We start from the raw sequence: 24,612 nt of genomic DNA, 5'->3' as shown, positions 1-24,612 counted from the left end.
AAAATGTGATGTGACCCCCCCCAAAAAAGTTAATTATACAGATATATAACACTATTAAAGTAACTATTAACACATGGTATTGGATGTATTTAGCCTAATTATTGCAAAGCTCAAAGGTAATCTAAAGCCAAAGTAACAAGTCAAGTCAGGTTGGTGGATAATGTGTTCCCTTAGAAATGTGAATCATCACTTCGGTGTATGACAAAATACATTGTCGCCAAGGACAGAATGTGCAGTTCTGGCAGATGTCTCTTTTTATTATCAGTGATATAATTCCACCAAGGAAATGCACCAATAATTAAGAGGAGAAATGGCTTGATGACTATATACTGTACTCTGAAGGTAAATGTTGCCTGGTGGATAAATGAATTATATTAGAAGGCACTTGTCCCTTCTAATCAGTATTAGAGTTTGATGATGTAGAATCAGTCAACAGTGGTAACATCGGCCTTCAGATATCTATTAAAGTTGGATAAAATGCCTCAACACATATGCACACTGCAATAATAATTCACACGTATCACGCATGATCATATCATATACAGTATAGGTGACTGTGATGCAAAAGTGCATGAACATGAATACTGAAAATGGGTGTGATATGCTGACAGAAGCACTATGATCATTCCAGAATAATGTTTTACTCACTTAAGTATATTACACATACAACATATCTGGTGCCATTAAGATGGGTTCTAACATGTCAACGCTGTAGATCTGCTAAATGACAAAGATATTTTTGAGATGTGGGTCATACTAGAATGAGTTGGGTGTGTTTACAAAAACATCCTGAAAAGCGGATCATTCAGAACCATGATATGTGGCATGGAGGCATACAGCGTCTATTCAACTACATGGAATTGTGATGCTGTCTCACCTTCTATATTCCAGTTTGGGCCTCCAGCTGGGGTACAAAGTTGTATGTATTTTTCAGAAATGCGTTCAACACATGTTAAGTAATCTAACAAATTCTAGCAAATGTGCTAAGACTAGATTTGTATTGAAGGTATACTTTAGCACATGCATTGAGATCAATAGTCAAGATGCATGCTTCAAAATACTGCAGGTCTGAGTCAGACAGTCTACAAATTGGAGCAGTAGCATTATGAAAAACATAAGAAAATACATGTGACAGGGCATTTTAAAGGTCATCTATCACTTAATATCAAGTGTCATAGCAAAAACATTAAAGTAAAGGTTTTTAACTAGTACTGTAAAATACTCTACCGTGTCTGATACTTTCATGAAAGATTCTGGCATCATCTCTGTTCAAAGCCAGCCTGGAATCACTTAGTGCTGTAATCAAGGCAAACGGACACTTTTACCTTGGGTCAAATATCGTGACAAAGAGTTTACCCATGATGATCTTTTGCAAATGGTCCAGAAAATAAGGCAAAATTGCTTAACAAATTAAGCATTATTTTCTCATATTCAATGTGGATGACATAAAACCGTCTTCCATTTGGTCCTAATAAGGCAAGAGTTTTGCGAAAGTCAACCATTTTTGCAGTGCCTAAGTACAATTGTTACTGCAAAACATGTTGTACCTAATTAAATCTTACGTATTACCTATTAAGTGTTGTATTGAAGTCTTCCAAACTAGATTTCCCTTACCTAATGGCACACTTACAATCCCACACTTACAAAGATGGAGATAGTACACGTCAACATTTGCTGTTCATTACTATGCGACATGAACATCTCACATGGCAATGAGACACCCACAGCAACAAACAACAAGCAGAAAACATTCACTTTATTAAAATGGAAATGGATAACATATAGTTCACAACATGCAAGGATGCACATTCAGATACACATACAAAATTAAAGACATATACAAATAAAACAAAATAAGAGACACAATAATGTGGAACTTGTAATTTGCAACAGAAGGCTGAACATAACTGCATGTAGTCCTTGAATGAAAGTCCTTGCATTGCAGAATAGTTTTTCGTGCACAGAAACTCCTGAAACTTATAATTACCCTTATATTGGTGTGTGTCACTGACTAGCCTGTGGCCTCATGTATAAAGCCTTGCGTAGGATTGGCGTGGGAAGGTTGCTTACGACAAAGCAAATAAATACGCACCGACACTTTCCGATTCATAAAAGACTGCGAACCGGCACAGGACTTGCGTACGGCTTATCCTACGCCGGTTTCCCTTTATAAATCAAAATCAACTCGAAATGCGGTGCAGCTTTTGCGGGCTTCACGTAACGCCCATATTTTTGTTTGTACCGGGGACAGGAGACACCCCCCCTTGATGAGAAACTGTAAGAAATGATCGGGGAATCCCTCCGGAGTCATGACGACTGGATCTGAATTATTGTTTTGTATTTGGTGGTTTGTGTTCCAGCTGTCGATCAGCAACTATAGGCCTATATCCATAATCCACCAGTTAAAGGAAATACAACTAATGTGTTGTGTTATATTAGCTGTACAATTTACCACATATGGTGTTCTTTCCATACCTCCTGTGTTTTACGAGCGACTTATCAAGTAGGCTATTGGCGAACTAAATAAAACATGATTAAACATAGTATATAAAACCATGCTCGTATCTATACAACCTATTTACCCATTTGCGTATTTTATTTATTTCTCCAAGTTATGTTTTAGTGTGCACCCAGGAGTCTCAAACAGGCCTTTGTTTAATCCTTTTAAGATTGGGTTTAATCAATGTTTGCAAATGTTGTGAATTCTTCATATAAATGAGAGGTAATATTTAATTTATGGTATTTTTTCCACATATTTCTCTCTATTCTTCCTTCTGCTAATGGTGTCGCAGTTTCTCATCCCTCCCGTTTTTGTGCTTAGTGTGTACGCATGGGTCAGAGTTTGCGTGGAGGACTGCACATTTTCCCTTCAAGTTAGTTTTTTATAAATCGCAAACAGGCGTAGAAACCATAGACTGTATATATAATAAACTAGATAGAAATAGATAGGTAGAAACTGGCGTACGCCATCTTTTGTGCGTACGCACCGTTTATAAATGAGGCCCCTGGAGTTAGAGGGAAGTAACTGCACTAAGTGAATGCCTCCACTGCACCTGCAGAACACCTGAATACATATCTTGTCAAAATGATTCAGCAGTATTCTTTTGAACTTGCTGCCTCTAGTTTTATTCCCAAACAGCTGAAAGGGTGTAAATAGTTACACTTTTTTTCTGAGGTAAGGTCCTACTTTTCACAAAGACACTATTTTTGGTTGGTGGGGGAGGGGCTGTACAAATATAGAGAATCCCTAGACACTCCTTGTCATACCTTGTTTATATAAAATACTTTTACCACAGCTTTGCAGCTTCCAGATGGTCTAGTCTGTTCATCAGCTTAAACAGTCTTAACCAAACATTTTGAAACACACATATTATGTAAAAGTTAACAGAATGTATGTTTATGAGGCACTTCACATATGAAATAAGTACTTAATATAATAATGTTCTATTTAAGAATGCCTAACATAGGATAGGATTTTTCACAATACAAAGCTTAACTTATACTGCAAGTTTTTCAGAGAAACGCACTTTTAAAGATGTTACATGCCATATAGCTTAGTTTCTGAAAAGTCATTGATTAGTATGTGCCAAAACACTTGAAGTGTGAGTGAGTGAACTGTGTTAATCTATGATGCATTCACTGAGTGTCCCCAGTGCAGAAACTTACTATAGGGTGACTGTGAAACATATATTGCTGGGTATAATAATAATAATAAATGTTGGGCTCTCACTAAGAATAAGGCATCCGTAATGTGGACAGAATGTATAAATTACTTCAAGCCCATTGAACTTGTGCAGCTGTGTTACCACAGAGTTTTAGGAGTAAAGATGGTAATTTAACTATAAAGTAAAGCTATTGTAAAATAAAAAGCCAAAGCATGCTGATTTAATCACAGGACAAACATGGGTCGAACTAATTAATGACATACATAAACTCAAGCAGAGTATTATGTACCGGTAGTGAAATCTTACGAAAAAAAAAAAAAGAAACAACGTGCAAACATCTAATGTGACATTTACCATATAGAGGGAGATATAGAAACCAACAACATCAACAATGATCTGGAATGCTGTTTGAAATAGAACCAGATAACTCAGTAAGACCACTCAGCATTAGCATGCATGACAAGCAGGTCCACACAGTCAAGTTCCTGCAACAGTGTGAGGCTCCATTTACCTTCGCTGTCAGACATGGCGCCTTGTAAGTCATCCATGATAAATGCGATGTCTCGATCATAGCCTCTTGTCCGAGATTCCTCCCTCATATGTTGCTGTACCTCTGGCAGAGAATGGCTTGACCCAAATTGGTCCCTGGAGTCGGCAGAGATGGGAGGGAGAGGTCCAGCTGAGGCTCTAGCCATACCCATAGGCTGCCCCACTGGGCTGAGAGGACTCTCCTCCTCAGAGTTCTGAGCCACAATGGGGAGTCGGCCCCTACTTTGGCTGATAGGTAAACTAGTTGGCTTTGCTCTGGCCACCCCAGGGGCAAATGCTGCATCCAGGACCTCTCCTTCTGTTTTAAGTCTAAGTGAGGAGCTGGATAGGTCTCTTTTGATGGATAGATCCAAGCCATAGACAGAAGAGGGGCGGGAAGAGGGGCGTGATGAGGGGCGGGAACGGGTGCCACTTGGGTAGGTGCCATCATCATGGGCAGTGGCCCTGATGGTAGATCCAAGTCCAAGGGACTGCCCAAGATTAAGAGAACCAGCTAAGTTTGCACCCAGGGAGGAGCCTAAATATTTTTGCTGCTCAGACAAGTTCTTTCTTAGCCCAAATGTAATCTCATCCTGAAGCAACCTAGCTGTAGCAGCCATATTTGTCACAGAAGAGGCCCCAGATCCCATGTAGCTGCCGTAGTCGGGCTCCAGGTCCCTAGTCTCCTGAATTGGAGAACATTTTGTGATGGCCTTAGGGTCTATTTGGGCCTTTTTGTTCTTCATTTGTTTCTGGTAAAGCACAGCTGCTGGGAGTTGCTTTGCAGCCTGTTTTTCAAGAGTGAGCCTGCCGATGCTATATTTTTCTCCTTTAGGGAAGTGGCGAAAGCTGCCATCACTAGGGAGATACTGGGGCTGGCCAAGGCCTGTTAAGTGTTCTAGTCCTTCATTTCCTCGCCTGAACTCTTGCTTGATCTGCTGCTTCAGTAGTTTTAGCTCATAAGGCTCCTCCATAGTGTCATCTTCTCCTTTACCATAACCCTGAAGTCGAGATGAACCTAAAAAATCTGCCACCTAAAATGGAAGAATAATATGGAACACATTAACAGATGCCACAATAACAAATGCATGAATGTACACGTGTTAAATTTAGGAGAATAAGTGATCAATGACAGATATACACACGGGATGTACCTCCGCTGAGCGCCTGACTTCCGCTGCCCTGAGTAGTCTGTCCGCCTTGGACAACTCCTTATCAGGAATGTTGAATCCAGATCCCAAACCGGTGTTGCTCAGACCTGTTGAGGCCTTGGTGAGTTCCCCTATGTCCTCTATCAGCACGTAGTTCCTAGAATTGTGGTGTTCAATATCAGCATAGAAGGAATCAGCAGAAATGCTAGACATGGGACTGGACGCCATGCTCCTCTCCCCTATCCCTATCCTTAAGTCCAAACTGCCATACTTGCCCCCAAGGTGAGCAACCCCATAACCACTTTCTGTTGAGGTTGGAACAATGAGCAGAGGCTGGTTGTGTATAACTTCATAGTTTGTTCTGATCTTAGGCTCTAAATCAGACAGGGTTGTTTGCCGCTGCTTACCCTGCTGCAAGTGCAGAGCATGTTGGTAGCTGCTTGACTGAGCCTGGGCATGAGAGAGGGAAAGGCTTGAGTAAGGAGATACCTGTTGTTGGTAAAGGGACTGCTGTTGATATAGGTTCTGTTGGGTGTAGTGACTGGTGGTTTGGGTCTGAGGGGCATATTGGCCATAGTGAGAGTAGGGACTAGTAAGTGTGTTGTACTGGGAATCAGCTTCTGTCTGAGGTGGGATGAATTGGTCAAACTCGGACTGTGGAGCTGTCCGTGGTCTCTCCAGGCCATCACCCCTGGCTTCTCTGATGTTGCTAACCTCACTGTCTGACATGTAATCTCTTTCCTCCGCCACCCCCTGGAGATAAGCCCGCTCTCTCTTCTCTCTCTCCTTAAGTAAGGCATCCTTACGTCGGTTGATACCCATCTCCAGGTACCTACAGTAATAAGAAAAAGGGCATATATTGGTTTATGTTGTTAGAACAAACAATTCTTTTGCCATTTCAACCAAAGAGGCAAAAATGTTCTGGGTTTGCACACATTAGTACCTTTGATATGAGTGTGACATGTTTGAGTGTGGAGAGATCTCACTGAATGATGTCAAGGCAGCCTTTTAGCCCTTAAGCTATCAAGGTAAGAGGGGAATCATGCAGATTAATTAGGAGTAATGATTCGCATGAGAGGGATAAATGCAATTATATCACTCATAACATATTCATTGGTTAAACTATTTAGGATATGCTGTAGACTTTCACAAAACAGTGCAAGCCTACAGTATATCCTCAATAGTTAATGTTAGATTGGTGGCATCTCACCGTAATTTGGCATCAATCTCCTTTTCCTCTTCATCTAGCTCAGCTTGTTTCTTGCGAAGTTTAGAAGATTCTCTCTCCACCAGATCAAGCTCCTTGTCAATGTCCTGAAGGATCTTTGCCCGGGCCATTGTTGTACTGCGGGCAAGACGGCGACGAGCAGAGTTGGTGCTGTAGCCTGAACGTCCTGTCAGGGAGTCATCCTCAGGAGGGGGTTCTGGTAATGTTCGCTTTACCTTCTTACCTGTACCAGAGGGAGAGGCACGGCTCTAGAAAATAGAAGCAAATTATACAAATCTTTCAATCATTATGATAAACACAATTTAAACACAATTAACTACATACTTCACTATTATTTTTGTATTTAACATTTTCTGGTGAGGTTGCAGGTTGCAAAGAACTTCCCCCTCAAATCCCTCACCTTTGGCCTGTAGCTCATTTGAAAATGGGCTACTCGAGAAACATGGCAATACAACATGGCTAACTATGGGAAAAAGTACCTGCTGCCAATGGAGATATGAAGGCCTCATAGAAAGACCACAAAAACACAAAGATTCTAATATATAAAGTGATCATACACTCACTAAAACAGTTTTGAATACAATGTCCCACTTCTGCCAATAATTCCCTGTTGATAGTTCTTTCAATAATTGTCATTCTTAAAAAAATATATGTACAAAAATTATTGTTTCTAATAAAAACATTAATCACAATATTTTTGTTATATTCTGCTATGACTTACAGAATAGCTGTCTGCATAATATCCACCGATCCTGTCGTCTGTGGTAGGACTAAGGGATTTAGGATCAGAGAGAGACTTCTGACCAGCCTTTAGTGACCGAGGTCCAGAAGAAAATCTGTTTGGGTCCGCAGTCAGCATTCTTTGCCCTCCAAGTGACTTTTCCGGGGACATGGGGGAGACTGAAGTGTAGAAGACTTTAGACTTTGAGGGGACATCTGCTTTCACCTGTGTGCTGTAGCCAACGTCAATGGGTGTGTACCTTCTGTCATAGTCTGTCTGACAGCTCAGACTTCCACCCCTCTGAGAGTTCTCTGGAGCTGAGATATGTTTAACAATTTCTACCCTAGTGTCCATCTGGACATGTGGTCGTTTGATAGTTCCAGAGTGGTCAGTCTGGACAGATATCTCTGCCACTGTCTGGATTGCAATGCTAGTGACCTTAGAGACATGTTTTCCCTCACTGCTATGTTTTCGAGTGCGTCGTCGAGCTTTTGTTGGAGCATCCCATTCATCTTGGTCCTCATCATCAGTCTGAGCTGAGCTATCATTATTTCTCTTGTTCTTCTTTCTCCTTCCTACGGGCTGCTTCTCTGCTGAGTCTTCATCATCTGTCTGTACCCCACTATCAAGTATTCTTTTCCCTGTGTCCTGATCAGCTTGTAGTTTCTTAACTAGTTTAAGCTGATCATGACCCTCCTCTAACTGTGTCCCAATAGATGACGTTGTAGACTCATCTTTGACAGGCCAGTACTGGCCACTGTCCCCTACCCCTGCATATTTAGCTTCTAGCAAGTTTCCTGTAGTACCAGTGCTACCGTAGTGCTCATCAAGCTGGCTCTGGAGTTGCAGTTGGAGTTGTTGGATTTGCTGCAACTGGTCTTTCTGCTGGGCATAGGTCTCCTGCTGGGCCACCACGTGGGCATGGTGCTCTTCCTCTTGTTGCATTAGAAGCTGCTGTTTCAAAGCCTGGAGCTCCTCAAGCTCCCTTTGGACCATGAGCTGTTCCTGTTCACGGTAACGCTGGATCTCATGCCTCTCCCACTCCAGCTCCTCAGCGAGACAAAGCTGCTTAAGCTTCTCTAGCTCTAGAAACTCCCTCTCCATCTGATACTGGGCCATCTTGGTGTTGTCTAAACCAGGGAATATTGAGGAAGAGGCCAAGGCATCCAGAGAGGCAGCAATTGCTTCCAGGGTAGTATCTGAGTACATGTCTGGATAGCCTGTTATGATGTCAGCCAAAGCTGTGGGGAGAAGCTCCTTAGGTAGCCCTGTATCAAAAGGAATAATCTCTCCAGGTTCTGCACTGGGAATAAAACCATATGGATGTGGCAATGACTGGTTCTGGACTGTTGATGTAGGTGGTAGGGGACTGCTAAAGATGGAGCCTGGTTGAGTTGTAACTGCATATGTGGAAGGATCTGGGGCAGCAACAGAGGAGTAAACTATTCCATCTGAGGTTATTAGAACTCCATTTACTCCAAACCCAGCTGCGGGGATCTTGGAGTATGGAGCAGTAGTCATCCCAGGGTAGACTCCTGTTGCTTTGCTAGTGTAGTCAACTGCTTTACCTGCCATAATAAGTCCAAAGATATATATTTTACTCAATTTAATTTATCAAATACATTATAATTCAGAAACATTTTTAAACAAGTTAAAGGTCATGCAATTTGAATATAAAAGGCTCATGCAACATGCATATCTGCAGTCATTTTGGCTAGCAAGATGCAAAACCAAAACATTGAGGTATCACACGCAGGCACACACATGCATCTGTAAGAAGAAAAAAACAAAACAAGCAGGTATTAATATTAAATGAAAACGTGCATATAACACCAAAGCAAATCAAACATTACGCAAGCATGAATTGATAGACTGGAAAAAGAACACACAAACATATGCTTTCAATAAGTATTGAGTATTGAACAGTAAAAGTATAAGCTTTAGACGAATGGGATTTTTAAAATAAAAGTTTATATTATACTGTAGTAAGACGTTTAATGGAAGTCCGTAAAGCAAGCAAAGAAAATGGTAATGAAACACATGTAAACATGCAGAAATACACCCAAACTCACCAGCTGAAAGTTTGGCAGCAGTGAGGTCTATTGCGCCATCTGAAGATCCACTGAGATAGTCAAAGTCATTCTTTGGATCATAGGGAAACAGTCCTGCCTCTGTGAGGTTGGTCTCAGACATTGAAGCTTTTATTCCAGTCATGTTTTTGATACCATACATTCCAGCAATATCGTATTGGTAGTGGTCATCTCTGGAGCCAAAACGGTTTTCAGGCTGCTCTGTAACTGCGGGCTGTGTTCTGCAGCTTCCTGTAAATGGTAGCTTGTAAATGACATCACAGCAAACACTCCTCCTACCCGCTGTAAGGTCTACTGGAGTCCCATCGTCTTCTACAATAGTTGTCACGACTCCTGGGCTTGAATCAGACAAAGCAACCATAGCTCTCATTGGTCTGTAGTTAGAAAGATCCATGGCCCCTGTGGCCTCCAAATAAAGGAAAGGACCTCCATTGCTTATAGCTACAGGGGAAGTGATTTGCTGTTTGCCTCCTGTGACCAGAGCTCCAAAGGAAAGATTTATAGGTATGTCTTGAGCTGTGGATGCTACAGCACTGACTGCGGGCTGCGAATTCACAGGTCTATAAACAATCTGAGCCAGCGGTTCAAATGATTTGTATGTGGCGAGAGACAGAGGCAATGATGTAACAGGGCCCTGCAAATCCAGTGGTTTCTCTGCTGGAGTGGTTTTGTATGAGGCAATGGTTGCTGTGCATGTGACTATTGTGATGCTGTCAGTGACCACAGACAGCGTGGCTGCAGGTGTGATCGCTGAACTAAGATTGACTATTTCAGGCTGCACTGCTGTGATTTGACGCCAACTAGAGTCACTTGAAAAAGACTGTCGACATGACTCAGGTGGTGTCAGGTCCATGCCCTGTTCTGTCATCTTTATGGCAACCTTCATTGTTCGTAAATCCATAACATCACCAGGGTAGATTATCTTCCTGTTCTGTTTTGACAGAGATTGTATTTTAGCTACATCTGGTTGTATAGTGATGTGTACACTGGGTTGAGGGACTTGTGGAAGTCTTTGTTGAACAACTGAGACAGTGGTCCTCTGGACCTCAGTGGTAAACACCTGAGTGACCAGGCTAGGCAGGCTCTCAGGAGGTTGGCCTGAAGTGGAAATTGAAGAAGAAATCATGTGACTCATACTGGAGACCACCTTTTCTGGTCCTCGAATTTCTTTGCTCTCAATAGACTCTTGCTGAATCTTAGTTATAGTAACTGGAGCAACATATACACCATGTGGAATGTCCTGTGCCGTGGGGATTGAGGTTTTCCTAGTATATGCCTCAGTGGTTATTATCTCCAGAGGATGGTCATATTCCGATGAATAAGTTAATACATGTGGTCTTTGTTCTGTTGAATGAGCATATTCTCTCCTGTAGGGGACCTGAACTGCATAATGATCAAAAGCAACATCTTTTTCAGCTGGCATGTTCACTACATGTGCCAATGGTAATGATTGCTGCATAGTTATGGATTCTCCCCTGGGGGTAGCAAAGGCAGCAGTTGTAAGCCTAGGTGTTTCATATTCTGCTGGATAGGAAAACAGTTCACTTGTGCTGTAACTTGGCTGTACTATGGAAGATACAGATGTCCAAATTCCACTGGTGGTTTCCTCATTTGAAACAACTCTAACTGGCATCCCTGCCACCAGGGGATGCAACACTGATGATGGCAATGAATCACCTGTATCAACATCCTTTGTTATAAACTCTGTGGGTGTATCACGTTCAGGCTGCATTGCTATGACCTCCATTAATGGTGATGAGTATGACATGACTGAGGATGTAACTCCTCCATAGACCTGTGGAATATGAATAACATGAGGTACTTCTGGTTTTACTGCCATCGGTTGGACTTCCATTACAAGAGGTGATACTTCAGGTGTTACTTCACCAATTGTAGGAGTTATCATCTTAGAAACTGTAGTCAGTTGCATTAACTTATTCACTTCCGGTGTTGGAGTAACTTCAACAACTTGAGGTACAGGATGGGTTGCTGGACACACTGTTTCTACTCCTGGTATAGTAATAGCAATGTCAGTTGTTATCACCTCTGTAGGTATTTCAAACTTGGTAGGGAGGGTCAACCCTTCAGCTGGAGGCCATGGGTGCTGCGAAGATAGCTGCTGTGTCATATCTTCTAAAGGCTGAACAGTTTGTGGTACTGATGGGTATTCAGCAATGGCGTGAGCATAGTTAAAGACTGGAGGCAATTCTTGCTCTGTAGCTTCAATCTCTGTAAGTTGCTGTTGAGAGGAAATGTGATGACTCACTCCTATTACTGGTGATCTTACCATAACTCTCTCAGTGACTATGACATGAGATGGCACATCCTGTTCATTTTGTAGCATTTCAATTTGAGTTGCAAATTGTGGATAAAGAACAGTTGTAGTTACTGCTGCTGCCCTAGTTTCGGGACCAAGTGAAACAAACGGTATTTCAGGCTGCAGTGGTACACAAACCACTTCTGTAAGAGGCTGTGGGTGCACAGGTACAGTTGGTATAGGGGCATGAGGAACTAGTGCTTCAGCTGAAACCTCCGGTGGCACTGTTGTCACCTCTGTAGGTTTAAAATCAAGTGGTATAGACTGGGCTCTTGCCGCTGCTTCGACTGTTAGTGGTTGAAAAATAACTCCAGGCTCTTGGGTTTTTGAAATGACTTCATCCATTGTTGTATCATGTGTCAGTGGCTGAGTAATTGATTGTTGCTGTAGAACATATGGTTTCTTAATTGGGGGAGGTACACTATGTGCCAGAATAGACATTTCCTGACTTGATGACACTACTATGACATCAGCGAAAGATGGTGCTAACTCCTCCGAAGGCATATCACCTCTCTGCACTTGATTAGCCACTTCTCCAGAGGTTGTCACTTGCTCTACTGCCACAGTTGGAGCTATGGTTATTGGAGGTGGAAGCCTAACAGTAGGGACAGAGGCTCTTCTTATTGTAGCCTGTGCTGAAAATGCTTCACTAAGTGTTTTTTGCTCCAAAGGTGTCGTCCGTACCCCAGACACTTGTGTAGATGGGATGGAGCTCCGTCTCACTGGTGCCTGGACTGTTATAACCTCTGTTGGTGAGCCAGGTTCAGATGGAAGTGTTATTACCACGTAGGTCTGCAAACATTTGGCGTGTCTAGGAGACAAAGGTGATTTAGGGGAGATAGCTCCAAACTTAGATTCAACAGGTCGTGTCAGGCTAAGTGAGAGAGCATTTGGAGGTTCTTTAACCCTGGGTAGTGTTGCAGCTTTAGGGGCCACATGAGGAGGAGGTGGCTTGACACTTTCTCCTGGTTTGTGGCTGAAAACCAGTCCAGCTGGAATTGATACAGGCTTAGGTGGTATGGGAGGAGGAGGCTTGGCAATTTGACCATGACCAGTTGTTGTATCAGAAACTTGTCCTACTATTGCTCTACCAGTTGTCACTGCAGTTGGAACCAGTGGTTTTGGATAAACACTTGGCTTGGGTAATGTGGTAGGAAGTGGTGGAGTTATACCTGCTACAGGTATTTCTACTGTTTCTACTAAATGTGCCCTGGCCATAGGTTTAGGCGGAAGTGGTGGAGCTGAAGCTACTGGCACTGATGACACCTTAGTCGATAAAGAAGCTATATCTGTGCTGGGTATTTCTGAAGCTGTTTCACTACTTTGTGGCAGAGAAGCAGCAGCAGGTATTGACTCTGTGCTAGCTAAATCTCGTGGGGTTTTTCCAAGCATAGACATATTTTCTAGACTAGGCACTATTATGACAACATGCCCATGTCTGGTTGGGGTCACTATTTGAGGTACACCTGCACTCTCTGGTTGCATATCTTCCATTCTTGGCTGTATATCCACTACTATGGACTGCATTGGCTGGCCAGTCACTGTGGCTCGCCTAACTATTGTTGTGGTCATAGTAGGGGTAACATCCTGAATAGTTTTTACAAGTGGCAGCTCTGGTAATGACACTGACGTAGACCGAGGGGGCGGAGGGGGGGGAACCTTCTTCTTAGTTATAGTCGTTGATGCTGCAGACACCTGGGCTGCTTGAGATGAAGCTGGGATTACTGGGCTTATTGATGTGACGGCTGCTTGTAGAGGGACCACTTTGGCTTGAACTTGAGCTTGGGTAGATACAACTGCTGGCAGTGGGGTTTGTGCAGAGTTTGTAGATGTAGTTGACACCAAGTCCGGCATCATCTGGACTATGGCTGATTCAGGTGTAACTTTTACTAGTGTTGTAGGTAGAGCTGAGACAACAACAGGTTCTGGGCTCTGAGCTGAGACCTGTATAACAGCCGGAGCTTCGACAGGCATCTGAGAAGGGGATGAAACCAAATCTGGCATTTGAACCACAACAGGTAGAGGAGTAGACATCCCCACTAGGGCTGGGGTTGAGGCTCCAGCTGCAGAAGCTTTAACTTGCATTGCTTCAGTGGTTTGAGCTTTGGACGGATCCCACACCACATCTGGTATTGTAACTATAACTGTGTTTGGAGTTGGATGAGAGACTGAGTCCCCATTAGACGTTTTTTCTGCAATTGGGGCAGGTGATGGTGATGAGCCATCTGGAGGCGATTGAGTTACACATGAAGTTGGAGGTGTTGGTGTAGAAAGTGGAGTTGATTCTGATGAAAGAGGTGTTTGAGCCTGGAATGAGGATGATGATGTAGCATTAGAAGCCAAACTGGAATCTGGAGTAGCTGGTGAAGTTAGAACTGACATTGGTGATGTGGGTGAGGGTGTAGAAGTAAGTTCTGGGGCTGATATTGGAGTTGGAATAGGTTTTGCCTCTGGAATTTCACAGACCACACAGATAGGCTCAATATCAGCAGTTTCTGACAAAGGTGGGCTTATGGATGCATCGTCTTTAGTCTCAGAGTCATCGCTGGTGGTAATGTCAGAGGAAATACCAACACCATATTCTTCTGCAAGGCTGTCATCGTCTTCCTCCCCAGATGAACACTGGGTGATCTTGAGATCTGGTATGGGGAACAATGCTTTTCTGAGTGCAGGATCTTGAGGAACCATAGGCCTAACAAAACCAATAGATCCACTAGGTGTAATAGTAACAACAGTTACCTCGGAGCGCTTAGGCTGTTCAGAGGGCCGTGGTGGCGCTGGCCTTTTCTTTTTCTTTAATGTCAGTTCACTAGAATATTCAGTGAATATAAGAGGCATATCATTTTTTTGAGTTAGGGATGTTTCTTCCATTGGCATGGTAACCACACAGGTCTCAGCAATCAAGGAAGGCCGGGTGACCGAAGCCCCTAAGGAGGAAGATTCTATGGCAGTCTGGGACTGTTGAAACTCTTGTTCTATCATTATAAGTTCTCTCTTTTTCTGCATCATCTCCTCATAAACCTCCTCTGGAGATCTGAGTTTTTGGAGACATTCGGAGCTTGTTTCCTGATTTACTTCTTCCTCTTGAGATTCGCCCATCTTATTTTCAGGTTCCTCAACTAAAGATTCATAAAGATAGTCTTCTATTGCCATTCCTCCATAAAGTGGTTCAATATCAGGAGGACTCTCGCCTGGAATAGCTGTTGTCTCTTGAAAAATGTCCTCATATGCTTCTTCTGCGCTTTTCAAGGATTTTGTCACATAATAATCTTCAATGGATGGATCAAATGGGGTGTATGGTATCACTGTTATGGAAGGCTTACGTCCTCTCTGTACAGCTCGCTTAGCCTCTGATTCTGATTCTAAACTGGCAGAGTACTCAGACCCAGATGTTCTACTAGTGTCATCAGTTACAATGACCTGTCTCAGATTCTCTGTAGAGGAAGCTGTTGGAGATGGAAGTGGGCCATGGGCTTTAAGTTCATCTTTGTTTTTCCTAGACTTCCCCACACTTTTTATCTTCTCATCCTCAGAGGAGTCCTCAATGGTGGGGAGAGGCTGGGTTGAGTGCCTGTGCTTACCCTTGCGATGATGTTTGTCCCCACTGACTTTCCTGTGACTAGGGCTGCTATCACTGTCCTCCTCTAGAGACGATGCTGAGGTGGGTGACGATCCTGGTGTAAAGCTAGATACCTGGACACTAGATGATCCCTTTGACAGGGATTCTGTGATGCTCTCTACTTCTTCATCAGGACTTTGTCTTTGTTTCATTACTGGTAAAGCTTTCTTGAAAGTAGAGCTTGGAATTCTTTCGGGAGAATATTGAGTAGTTGCGGTGTCAGTTTTCTGGAGGGCTTTTTTCCCGGCTGAGCTTTCTTCATTCTCTGTGCTCGATTTTCCATACAGTGATAGTCCTGTGTCTGAAGCATCATCAAGCACAACCTCTAGGATAGCTTTCTCATCTGCCAAATGATTTTCTTTCTCATCTTCTGAAAGAGACCTTTGTTCTTCATCACCCATACCCAATATCTGCCTGCGGATGAATTCTTCATCATCCATAGAGTCATAGTCAGCACTTTCAGTTTTAATGTCCTCACTGCTGGATGACAAATTGGTGACCGCCAACTTTTTCCTCTGGACTTTAGGTGAGGGTGTGAGCTCACTGTCACTGCTTTCAACCATTGGTTTAACACTTAGGCGTCTTCTCTCAGCTTTTACCTCCTCCTTTTCTGGAGTAGCTGTATCTGTATTTATATCATTTGTACTTGTTTCACTAGCCACCTGATTATCCTTAAATTCCTGTGATATTGGTAAAATATGGGGTTGATCTTCATCATGCTCCTCTGCTTTGGAGACCTTTCTTTCTTTTATGCTCTCTTTTTTGATTCCATCTTGCTCCTAAAAATGTGAAAAAAACAAAATCACAGTTAATACATTTCCCTGGTGAAATATACAGACTTCCTTGGTCCAACACTATGTCTCCTTGTTTATTTTCTTTGGCATGTTATTAAGAGTAATTCTGAAAATAGTCTATTGGACTGGGAAGATGCATTATTCACCCATGTCTTGTCAATATAAAATAAACAGCACACAGTGGATATATATTAGAATATAAGATAAACAGAATATAGATCTCTTTTGAGTTTATCAGTCCAATTGAAACCCAAAAGTGTTTGCGGATGATGCATAGTTCTATGAAAATAGTGCCATTAACCACCCTAATCACAATAACATCATGATGATGATGATGGACAACAAAGTTTATTACAAATCATAGCAGAGAAAATAATGGAAGTTACTGCAAAATAATGCAATATGATAGTAATGACTCAAATAATTATTGCTACATAGCTTACACTGTAACCCTACTGTTAGTGAAACATAACGAAAGCTGAACACTGTACATTTTGTAGCCACAATTAGGAAAGACAAACAAAGGAAAACATTGGAATTCAAGTACATATACATTCATATGGGGTATGCTAGGAAACTGCCAGAACATGCACATTTGTCATTTGTCAATGCAACAATAATTTGAAATCCAGAGAACCAATCCTTACTTTTATGACGACGGTCTCCGTAGACATTTGTTGTGTTTCTGGAGTTGAGGTGATGTCAATAATATTATCAACCAACTTATCAGCAATTTCCTTGCTGTCAGTTGGTTGTTCTTCCAACACCAGCTGTCGTTCTTGCGACTTTGGTTGCTCTTCAACTTGCTGTAAAGATGTTGGTTGGTCTGTCAGTTCGATATGGTCATCAGCCTGTACTTCCTCAATGATCTTCCCATGAGCAGACAATGCAGCAATTCTTTCGGTTTCTGGGACAACTTCAGCCATGGCAACCTCTGCAGAAATAGAGGAGGTAGATACAGCTGTTGCTTCAATCACTGGGAAAGAAGAAGCTTCAGCTTCAGCTGCTACAGCTTTGGCTTTTGGAATGTCCGGTTTAGAATCTTTGGCTTTGGAATCTTTTGTTTCAATGAACTCCACTTTCACAGCCTCCTCTTTATTTTCCACTGTTACAGTCTTTGGAACATTTGTGGTTGGCACTACAACCGTTCCTTTTTCTGTTGTCTTTTGCACACTGGCCATAGTAGGTATAATGGCTTCCGCTGTTGATGCTGCTAAAGGCTGTTTGTCTGCTGTAACAGGTGAAACCGTTGCTATTGTAGGTACGCGTGCGATCTCTGTCTTGATTTCTGCAGAAGCTGCTTTAGTCATGGTTTCAAGTTTGACAGATGTAGGTTCCATCTGTGCTTTTTTAGTTGAAACTATTGGTACTGCCTTGATGGGAGGCGGGGTGGGCTCTGGTTTTGTGGCAGGTACTGGTGAAAGCTGGGGCCTTTTTCCTGAGTCTCCCAGCTGTCCAGACAAGGCCCTTTTAGTCTGGCAATTCAGACACAGCCATTCCTTCTGCGATCAAAGAAGCAAAGGCACCTTATGATTAGGAAACATACTATAGCGAGATTAACATTAAAACACACTGTACAGGTCCAACCACTTCGCTTTTAACCAGTGTAATATATCACCTTTACAATAGAAAATGTTTCGACATATTTAGTTGACATTAAAACTGAATTCTGCAAAGCAAGAGCAATTTCTGCCAAATCCAACAGTCAAATGACTTTTGCCAATATAAATGATAACATCCTTCAAGCTTTGACAGAAAAAGCATTTTTCAAAAAACTTACAAAACCAAAAATGTATGCTATTAGTAAACATGAGTGAAGTCTTCCCAATGGTAAACATGTATGAAACATGTTTTCAAATGTTTATTTAAAATACATAAAAAAACCAACACTATGTATTTTCTTTAATCCATTAATTATGTGTTTGCTGTGCAGAGACGTTGACGCACATTAGGTGTTACATTAGGTGTCACTTTACACCTGAACTACTGCGTGTCAATGCGAACAATAATGATTAAGACATGATTAACAGTCTTTTTGCAAGTAATGCAAATATAATCTTTGTTTAGTATTCGTTGCTCGAAAAATTAAAACGTCCAACACATAAATCAAAAATATAAGCTTGTTGTCTTTAATTACAACATAATCGCCGGTGCCACTTTTACACTGGAATTTGTGACACTTGGAAGTCAGCAATAAAAATGCTTACCTTGCAAAAGAGCCAATCACATTTGTAATATTACTTTGTCAGTTTAATTCTCTGAAAACACAATTTTTATCAGATGTAAGCTTTGTTAATTGAGAGTTAAGGAGGAGAGGAAAGCATAGACTCTCAATAGATAAGGCAACCTAGCAGGCCAAATCACAGCAATGTGCCTTCCTCTGCAGAGCCAGGGCGAGCAGTTCTGATACACAACAGAGATTACATCGCACACAAATCCTCTTTGAAACACCATGATCTAACCATGAAATAAAGTATTAGAACTTATACACTTATTTAAGATATTAATAATGGAACCACAACTGTCACATGTGCACAGTAATGTTCACGCACTTTATAAACAGATTAGCATTGGTTCAGGATGCAATGACGTCAATTAATAACATAGTTCACAGGCCCATGCCCAATGAGTTTAGTAGTGATATAACCTACCCTCTGTCATAACCTGGCTCAGGCCTGATTTTACAATCCAGCTGTGCTGGACATTTTCTTTGTTCCCATAAACGAGCTCAAAATATCTCCATACTAAGAACTTTTGTGATTAACTCCTTATAAAAAGGACTACGATAAAGTAAAAATATCAACATAATCGGTTAAAACTGGCAATGAAGTCATTTGTATTCCTTATATACTAAGGTTATAGCAAAACTTCCAACAGCTAATGCAAATAGTGCTTGGCTTAAACTATAGAAGATGATACAATCCACCCCGAGCAGCAAGAAAACTGATGGTAAACTGCATTCCTGTAAAATGCTTTCACTGTTCAAAAAACAGGCAAACATAAATACAACTAATACATCATGTATACAGTCTTTGATCATTAAATTCATACATTATTAATGCATAACATGCTTGACTTTTGAGAAACCTGATACTGATGGAGCCGCTTTGATTGATACTGATATGCATTTGTTCAGTCAGTTGTGGTTCATTCAGGGATATGATAATCATATTTGCCCACAAAAGTACCAAACAAAGCCTCATTAGAATAGTGCATTATGTTCATAGTGGTGCAAACCAATGAATAATTTAAACCTCAATTACATGTGATCTTACGAAATCTCCGCCTCAAAGATGTTTACATTTGGACAGCTTTAGTTGTGTATGTTTTATTGGAACATAAAAAAGCGAAATCCTATTGAACAAAGTATAAAATATAACAAATGAATACCAAACTAATCAAAACATATACACACCCCACAGCACCTTACTTGCATCTGATAATGTATTTACCTCAATCTAAATCAAACTGCAACACAAATAGAAAAACATCTTAGTAAACAGAAAGACTTCATCCAGTCACTTCCTCACAGCCACACAGTCTGAAAACCATGCGTCAGAGCCACAGGGCTTGGAGCGTCACCATCATCCTTTTGTCTAATTAAATCTGTTTTATGAGTAAAGAGTTGGAGCCCCAAGCAGAGAGCTGTGGGAGAAGCTGCTCCCCACGATTAGTTTGTGAGCTGGATTACCAGACCTTCCCAATGTCAGCAGTCAGGAAATGCAGTTCTTCACACACTGGCATGCTGCATTGGGCCGGATCTGAGCTTTACAACGACCACTTCACTTAATGCAAAGCAAGCAGCATTCTAAATGTATGGAAAACAGCCTATTCACAATGAGCAAAGATTACCTTCAAACCTTTACTTATTTTAAGATACCCACATATTTTACATTTCAATACCAAGATACACATTCGGCACATTTCTCCATGCATTATGGATAACTGACGAGGGGAAAGCATCTTGTTCAGTATCAGCATTGGTAATAACAAGTGTTGTTTTGTTTAACAATGACGTACACAACTAGCGTACAATTAGAATGCCCAAACATCTATCAAACTGCTCTTAATGGGAATGCCTGTCAACCTTAACTCCACTTATTAATTAAATCTGTAATTTGTATTTACATAAACCAGAACCATCTCATGACACAGCAGTTGCTGGATATTAAACGGGTCCTGACATTTACATTTTATAACGGCTGGACTGGAGAGGTGGCCTTTGGGCTGTTTCTTCACCACTATTTCTCAGCCTCTCTTCAGTGTTTTCCTGATGGTGGTAAGTCTCTTATTGATTTTCTGGCAGATGCATTTGGCCCAGGCTGTAGCTGGCTAATATACTTGGCTTTCAGCAGCCCCCACAGAGCAGAGCTCTTCATAAATCAAGCTTTCTGATGGTAGAGAACATTGACCTAATAATCTGTAATAAGCAGAGTGCTTCATTCCAAAGACAAGGAATACACCCCTTGCTTTTGTATACAATCTTACAAATGGCTTTTAAGCTAACTTTTTTTGATGTCAAGATGCAGTAGGGTGAAGATGTTTTGTAGAAAAGGGAGGGAGAGGGCATACATAGAAAGATGAATCGGTCTTCCATGGAAGCTTTGAGGAATATGCACAGGTTCCTAAAATATCTATTAATAAAAAAATATGTTAAGGCAAAATACAATGTAGCAACTGCTTTCCACTGAGGAAACATTTTCTTTCATTTCAAGCTAAATATATGGCCACGTGGTAAAATGTTAGTAAAAACAAGGGAACTATCTTTCATGCTGTCTCATCTGTTATACACAAAGCTTTAGCTGGCAAAGCGCGACACACGTGTGCCCTACTTATCAGACAACAGTCACTCCCAGGCTTTTGATGGCATCAGCTGAAGCAGAAAAGGCAAAAGAAAAAATGCATAGACTTGCTTCCAGCATTCAGTTTGCCTTAAGTGGCCTCCTCATCTTTCTAACCTTACAAGCCCTTTTCATATTTAAAAAGGAGGCATTTCTGCCCTTCTACTAAAAAACCCACAGAGATGGATGATGGGGAAGGGGCAGGCACAGCCCCTTTGGATAAAGAAGGTCATTGGATAGCTATAATGGTGGTTCATCCTGTTCAGTGGTGTTAAGGCCAAGCTATTTCTGTTTCCCATAGCTATTAAGAGGAATGCATCTATGTTGTACAAACTGCATATCCACGCTTGTCCCTTCCCCCATCCAACCAATACCCAGAAGGCTCTTTCCCCTCTCGGGTGTATAATAACGTGAGAAGTGTCAATTACATAAGAGGCACAGCTATTCTGTTTCTATAAATTCACTTTTTCTCCACAATAACGTGCCATGCGGGCAGAGCGTGTGGTATACGGGCAAAATATGTTGTCTTTTATAGAAATTAGACATATTATATGGCTTAAAATGTAATCAATGTTGTCACATTGTGGAAATACTGGCATTACAGATGACCTTATTCAAAATCTCCATTCAAATGAATACAGTGATTGACCAGACATATTATTGCATTATGTCAAATCATAAACACATGCGGTGCAGTATGGATCATATGATCTCCTTTAAAATGACTAAGTCAAGAAAAAAACCTTTTTACTGAATCTACATGGGTCTACCAAATCCCATGTTAAACAAATTGTTTAAGGTATTAACTGTGAATACTGTTTAAAGGAAAAACAGATCAACTTGACAGAGGAATTTAAAGAAGCTTTAAAGAAAAAAGAGGAAATGATTACTGTACCTAACATATGGTCACAAAGCCAAGTATTTATCAATGACATGCATGTGTGGGTAGACATGTGTCACTCCCCAACACAAGACAATAAATACTATGGAGCCACAGATATGTGAGAGAGGAAATGGACTCAAAGGAAATGTCTGCTACTCTAATGTATTGCTCAATGTTGTGTTGGAATTAATCCGTTTCACCTCTGCTTATTGGCATATTACAGGGCTTTGCCATCTCAGATCTCTCCCTGGGACTGGAGATTCCCTGCTCCCTGGTCTGCTGTGGCAACAGATCCCATCTTACTAACGCTGTTGCATAACCCTCAATCACTTTAATACATTTTCAGTGCTGCCGGTCTGCTGAAGCTGTCTTCTCATGAGCCATTATGTAATAACTTGGGTCACTCTGGTTGACAAATAGCAGCAACCACATAGCCTTTTTATTAGTTTGTTTTTAATTTACTTTGAGAATTCGCAAAGTAGGCCAATAATTCAAATAGATTACAATAATGAACTGCAAACCAAACCTGTTAGGAGTCATTTTCTGAAAACCCTCTACTGTGGCACCTTCATAGTTTATTTCACAACACATGTTTGTAATGGAGTAAATGCAGCCTATTGTGTACTACAATGTCAGTAGAAATAAATTGAACATTTTATCATCCTTTAAACTTCAAAAGAATATTCCAAAAAGGAAAGACAAAAAAGTAATATTAACGGTACTGCTTGAACACTCAAACTCTTTTTCATGTATGTAACATAGGTGAAGAACTCAGATCTTTTAGTGAAGTAAAAGTAGTTATTACACAGTAATGGATACACCGTTTTGCATTCTTTACTTATTAACTAAAGTATCATTATCTAAGTAAACCAAATAAATGTAGTTGAGTAGAAAAGTCAAATATTTGCCTCTGAATTGTAGACAAAGTATGAAGTAGCAGGAAATGAAAGTATTCAAGTAAAGTACCTCAAAATTGATCTTAACAGTACTTCAGTAGATCTACTCAGTTACAGTCTACCACTGATGTTAAGTATCAATGAACATAAGGCAGCTATTTATAATATGCATTTGCTGTGGTCTGCTCTTGAGATGAGTGCAAACCATGTTTCAACGACAATGTTGTGATTTACTGAAGCCGAGCATGTTTGAATTACTCCAAGTGGAGGGCTAAACAAATGGAGTTCAGCGTAAGTTCAATCAGGGATACTAGGCTTCACTTATTCTTAATTCTCTCTTTCACCCATCCACCTGCTTCTAATCAGCTGGTTATGGGCGTCCACTCTTTTAGGTTACCAACTACATTTTGCCACCACCTCCTAAGCCAATCATAGTGCTGCTGTTAAACCTAAAATCCCTTTTCCTCTCTTCTGTTGTCGGTTGTCATTTCATTTCCAACTTTGACCACAAGTCATGAAAACATTGCCTGGGTTTGGCTTCATCATTCGCTTCATGATATTACAATAACCACCAGTGTCTATTTGCCTACAGTGTCTACTTAGATTCGTGCAGTTAAACAAAACAATATTTCCAGCAATGCATACTATTCACTCCTGCCCTTTAAACATAAAGCAACTAAATTGGTCAAATAGAATGGTTAATTTTGGAAATCCCAAAACAAAATGTTTAAAGGCCAAACCTCAAACATTCAAAAAAGTTTATGATGAGTGAAATAAAATGAAAATGTGAAAATAAATGATCCATTGCACTCACCGCTCCTGTTTGAGGCATGGGGTTAAATCCACAAAGGTTGCAGACAGTGGTCTTGCATTCCGTACAGGTATTATAATTAGGAGGATCCTTGGAGCTTGTGTTGAGTTCGACCTTACAGAGTGGACAGGTGGACAGAGCTGCTTTAGAGGCAACTTTGGTCACCTCTGTTGATTTTGGAGGCACTGTTGGAGCCTTCTCTACTTTGGCCTGTGCTGATGGAGCAGGCTTGGTCTGTTGAGGTGGCTCTGATTTCTCTGCAGCAGGTGGTTTTGTGTCCTTTGCAGGGGGCATCTTCGGAGAAACTGGAGGTGTCATTTTAGGAGAGACTGTAGTGGACATCCTACGTGGAGAAGGTGGTGTGGTTATCAGTGTAGATGCAGAGCTGAAGATAGACGAACCAAAACCAAACATCTTCCCAGTCACTGATTCAGCAGGCTTTGCAGCAGCAGGTTGTGTTTTAGGACCACCAAAGCCAAAGAAGCCTCCTGACTCCTGTTTTGCAGGCTGAGCTGGTGGTGGTGTGGCTTTTGCAGGGGGGGTCACAGATTTTAAGGGCTGTTGTGGTGGTTTTCCAACTTCTTGTTTTAAAAGATCTGCCTTGACCTCTTGCTTTGCAGTTTTAGAAAGCTGTACAGGGGGAGGTTTGCCAACAGGCGGCTGCTGGCCAGCCACCTCCTGTCTTTGTCCTTTTTCAGTACCTGAAAGCAGCTGTGTCTTCTGCACAGAATCTCGTCGTGGTGTCTCAATTGGCACTGGAGCCTCAATTGTTGACATAACTTCTCTTTTTGGAACTGCTTGAATGACCTCTTCTTTTACTACTGCAGATACTGCTGACTTCTCCCTTTGCACTAATGTCGGTATGTCCTTCAGTTCAGAGCCAGGAGGTATAGAAACCTTGGTTGGGGAGGGCTGAGGTTTCAGAACAGGACGTCCAGTGGGCTCAGATGCTCCTAGTGCTCTCTGCATCTGACAGTTCAGACAAAGCCATTCTTTTACCTGAAAGAAGTGCAATACATGTATAAATTAATGTTGAGAAACAAGCAACATCAACAGTTTTGACAAACT

General features: G+C 41.4%; 1 protein-coding gene across 1 annotated transcript in view; it reads right to left on the bottom strand.

Annotated features, from left to right (window-relative positions):
* LOC307038758 (uncharacterized protein) overlaps nt 1-24,612 on the bottom strand; it is a gene marked incomplete at its 5' end in the record, with an annotated part of 46,200 nt that overhangs the window by 20,042 nt on the left and 1,546 nt on the right. The window contains 9 exons of the mRNA XM_079680437.1: nt 878-904; nt 1,228-1,296; nt 4,177-5,227; nt 5,348-6,176; nt 6,555-6,820; nt 7,294-8,861; nt 9,366-16,098; nt 16,761-17,615; nt 23,548-24,543. Coding sequence (XP_079536563.1) covers nt 878-904; nt 1,228-1,296; nt 4,177-5,227; nt 5,348-6,176; nt 6,555-6,820; nt 7,294-8,861; nt 9,366-16,098; nt 16,761-17,615; nt 23,548-24,543 — 12,394 coding nt within the window. The remainder of the gene's footprint in view (nt 1-877; nt 905-1,227; nt 1,297-4,176; nt 5,228-5,347; nt 6,177-6,554; nt 6,821-7,293; nt 8,862-9,365; nt 16,099-16,760; nt 17,616-23,547; nt 24,544-24,612) is intronic.

Source organism: Notothenia rossii (genome assembly GCF_949606895.1).
Source record: "Notothenia rossii genome assembly, chromosome: 5".
NCBI classification, from domain to species: domain Eukaryota; kingdom Metazoa; phylum Chordata; class Actinopteri; order Perciformes; family Nototheniidae; genus Notothenia; species Notothenia rossii.
Note: the sequence above shows the minus strand (reverse complement) of the source record. Positions and strands in the feature narration are given on the sequence as shown.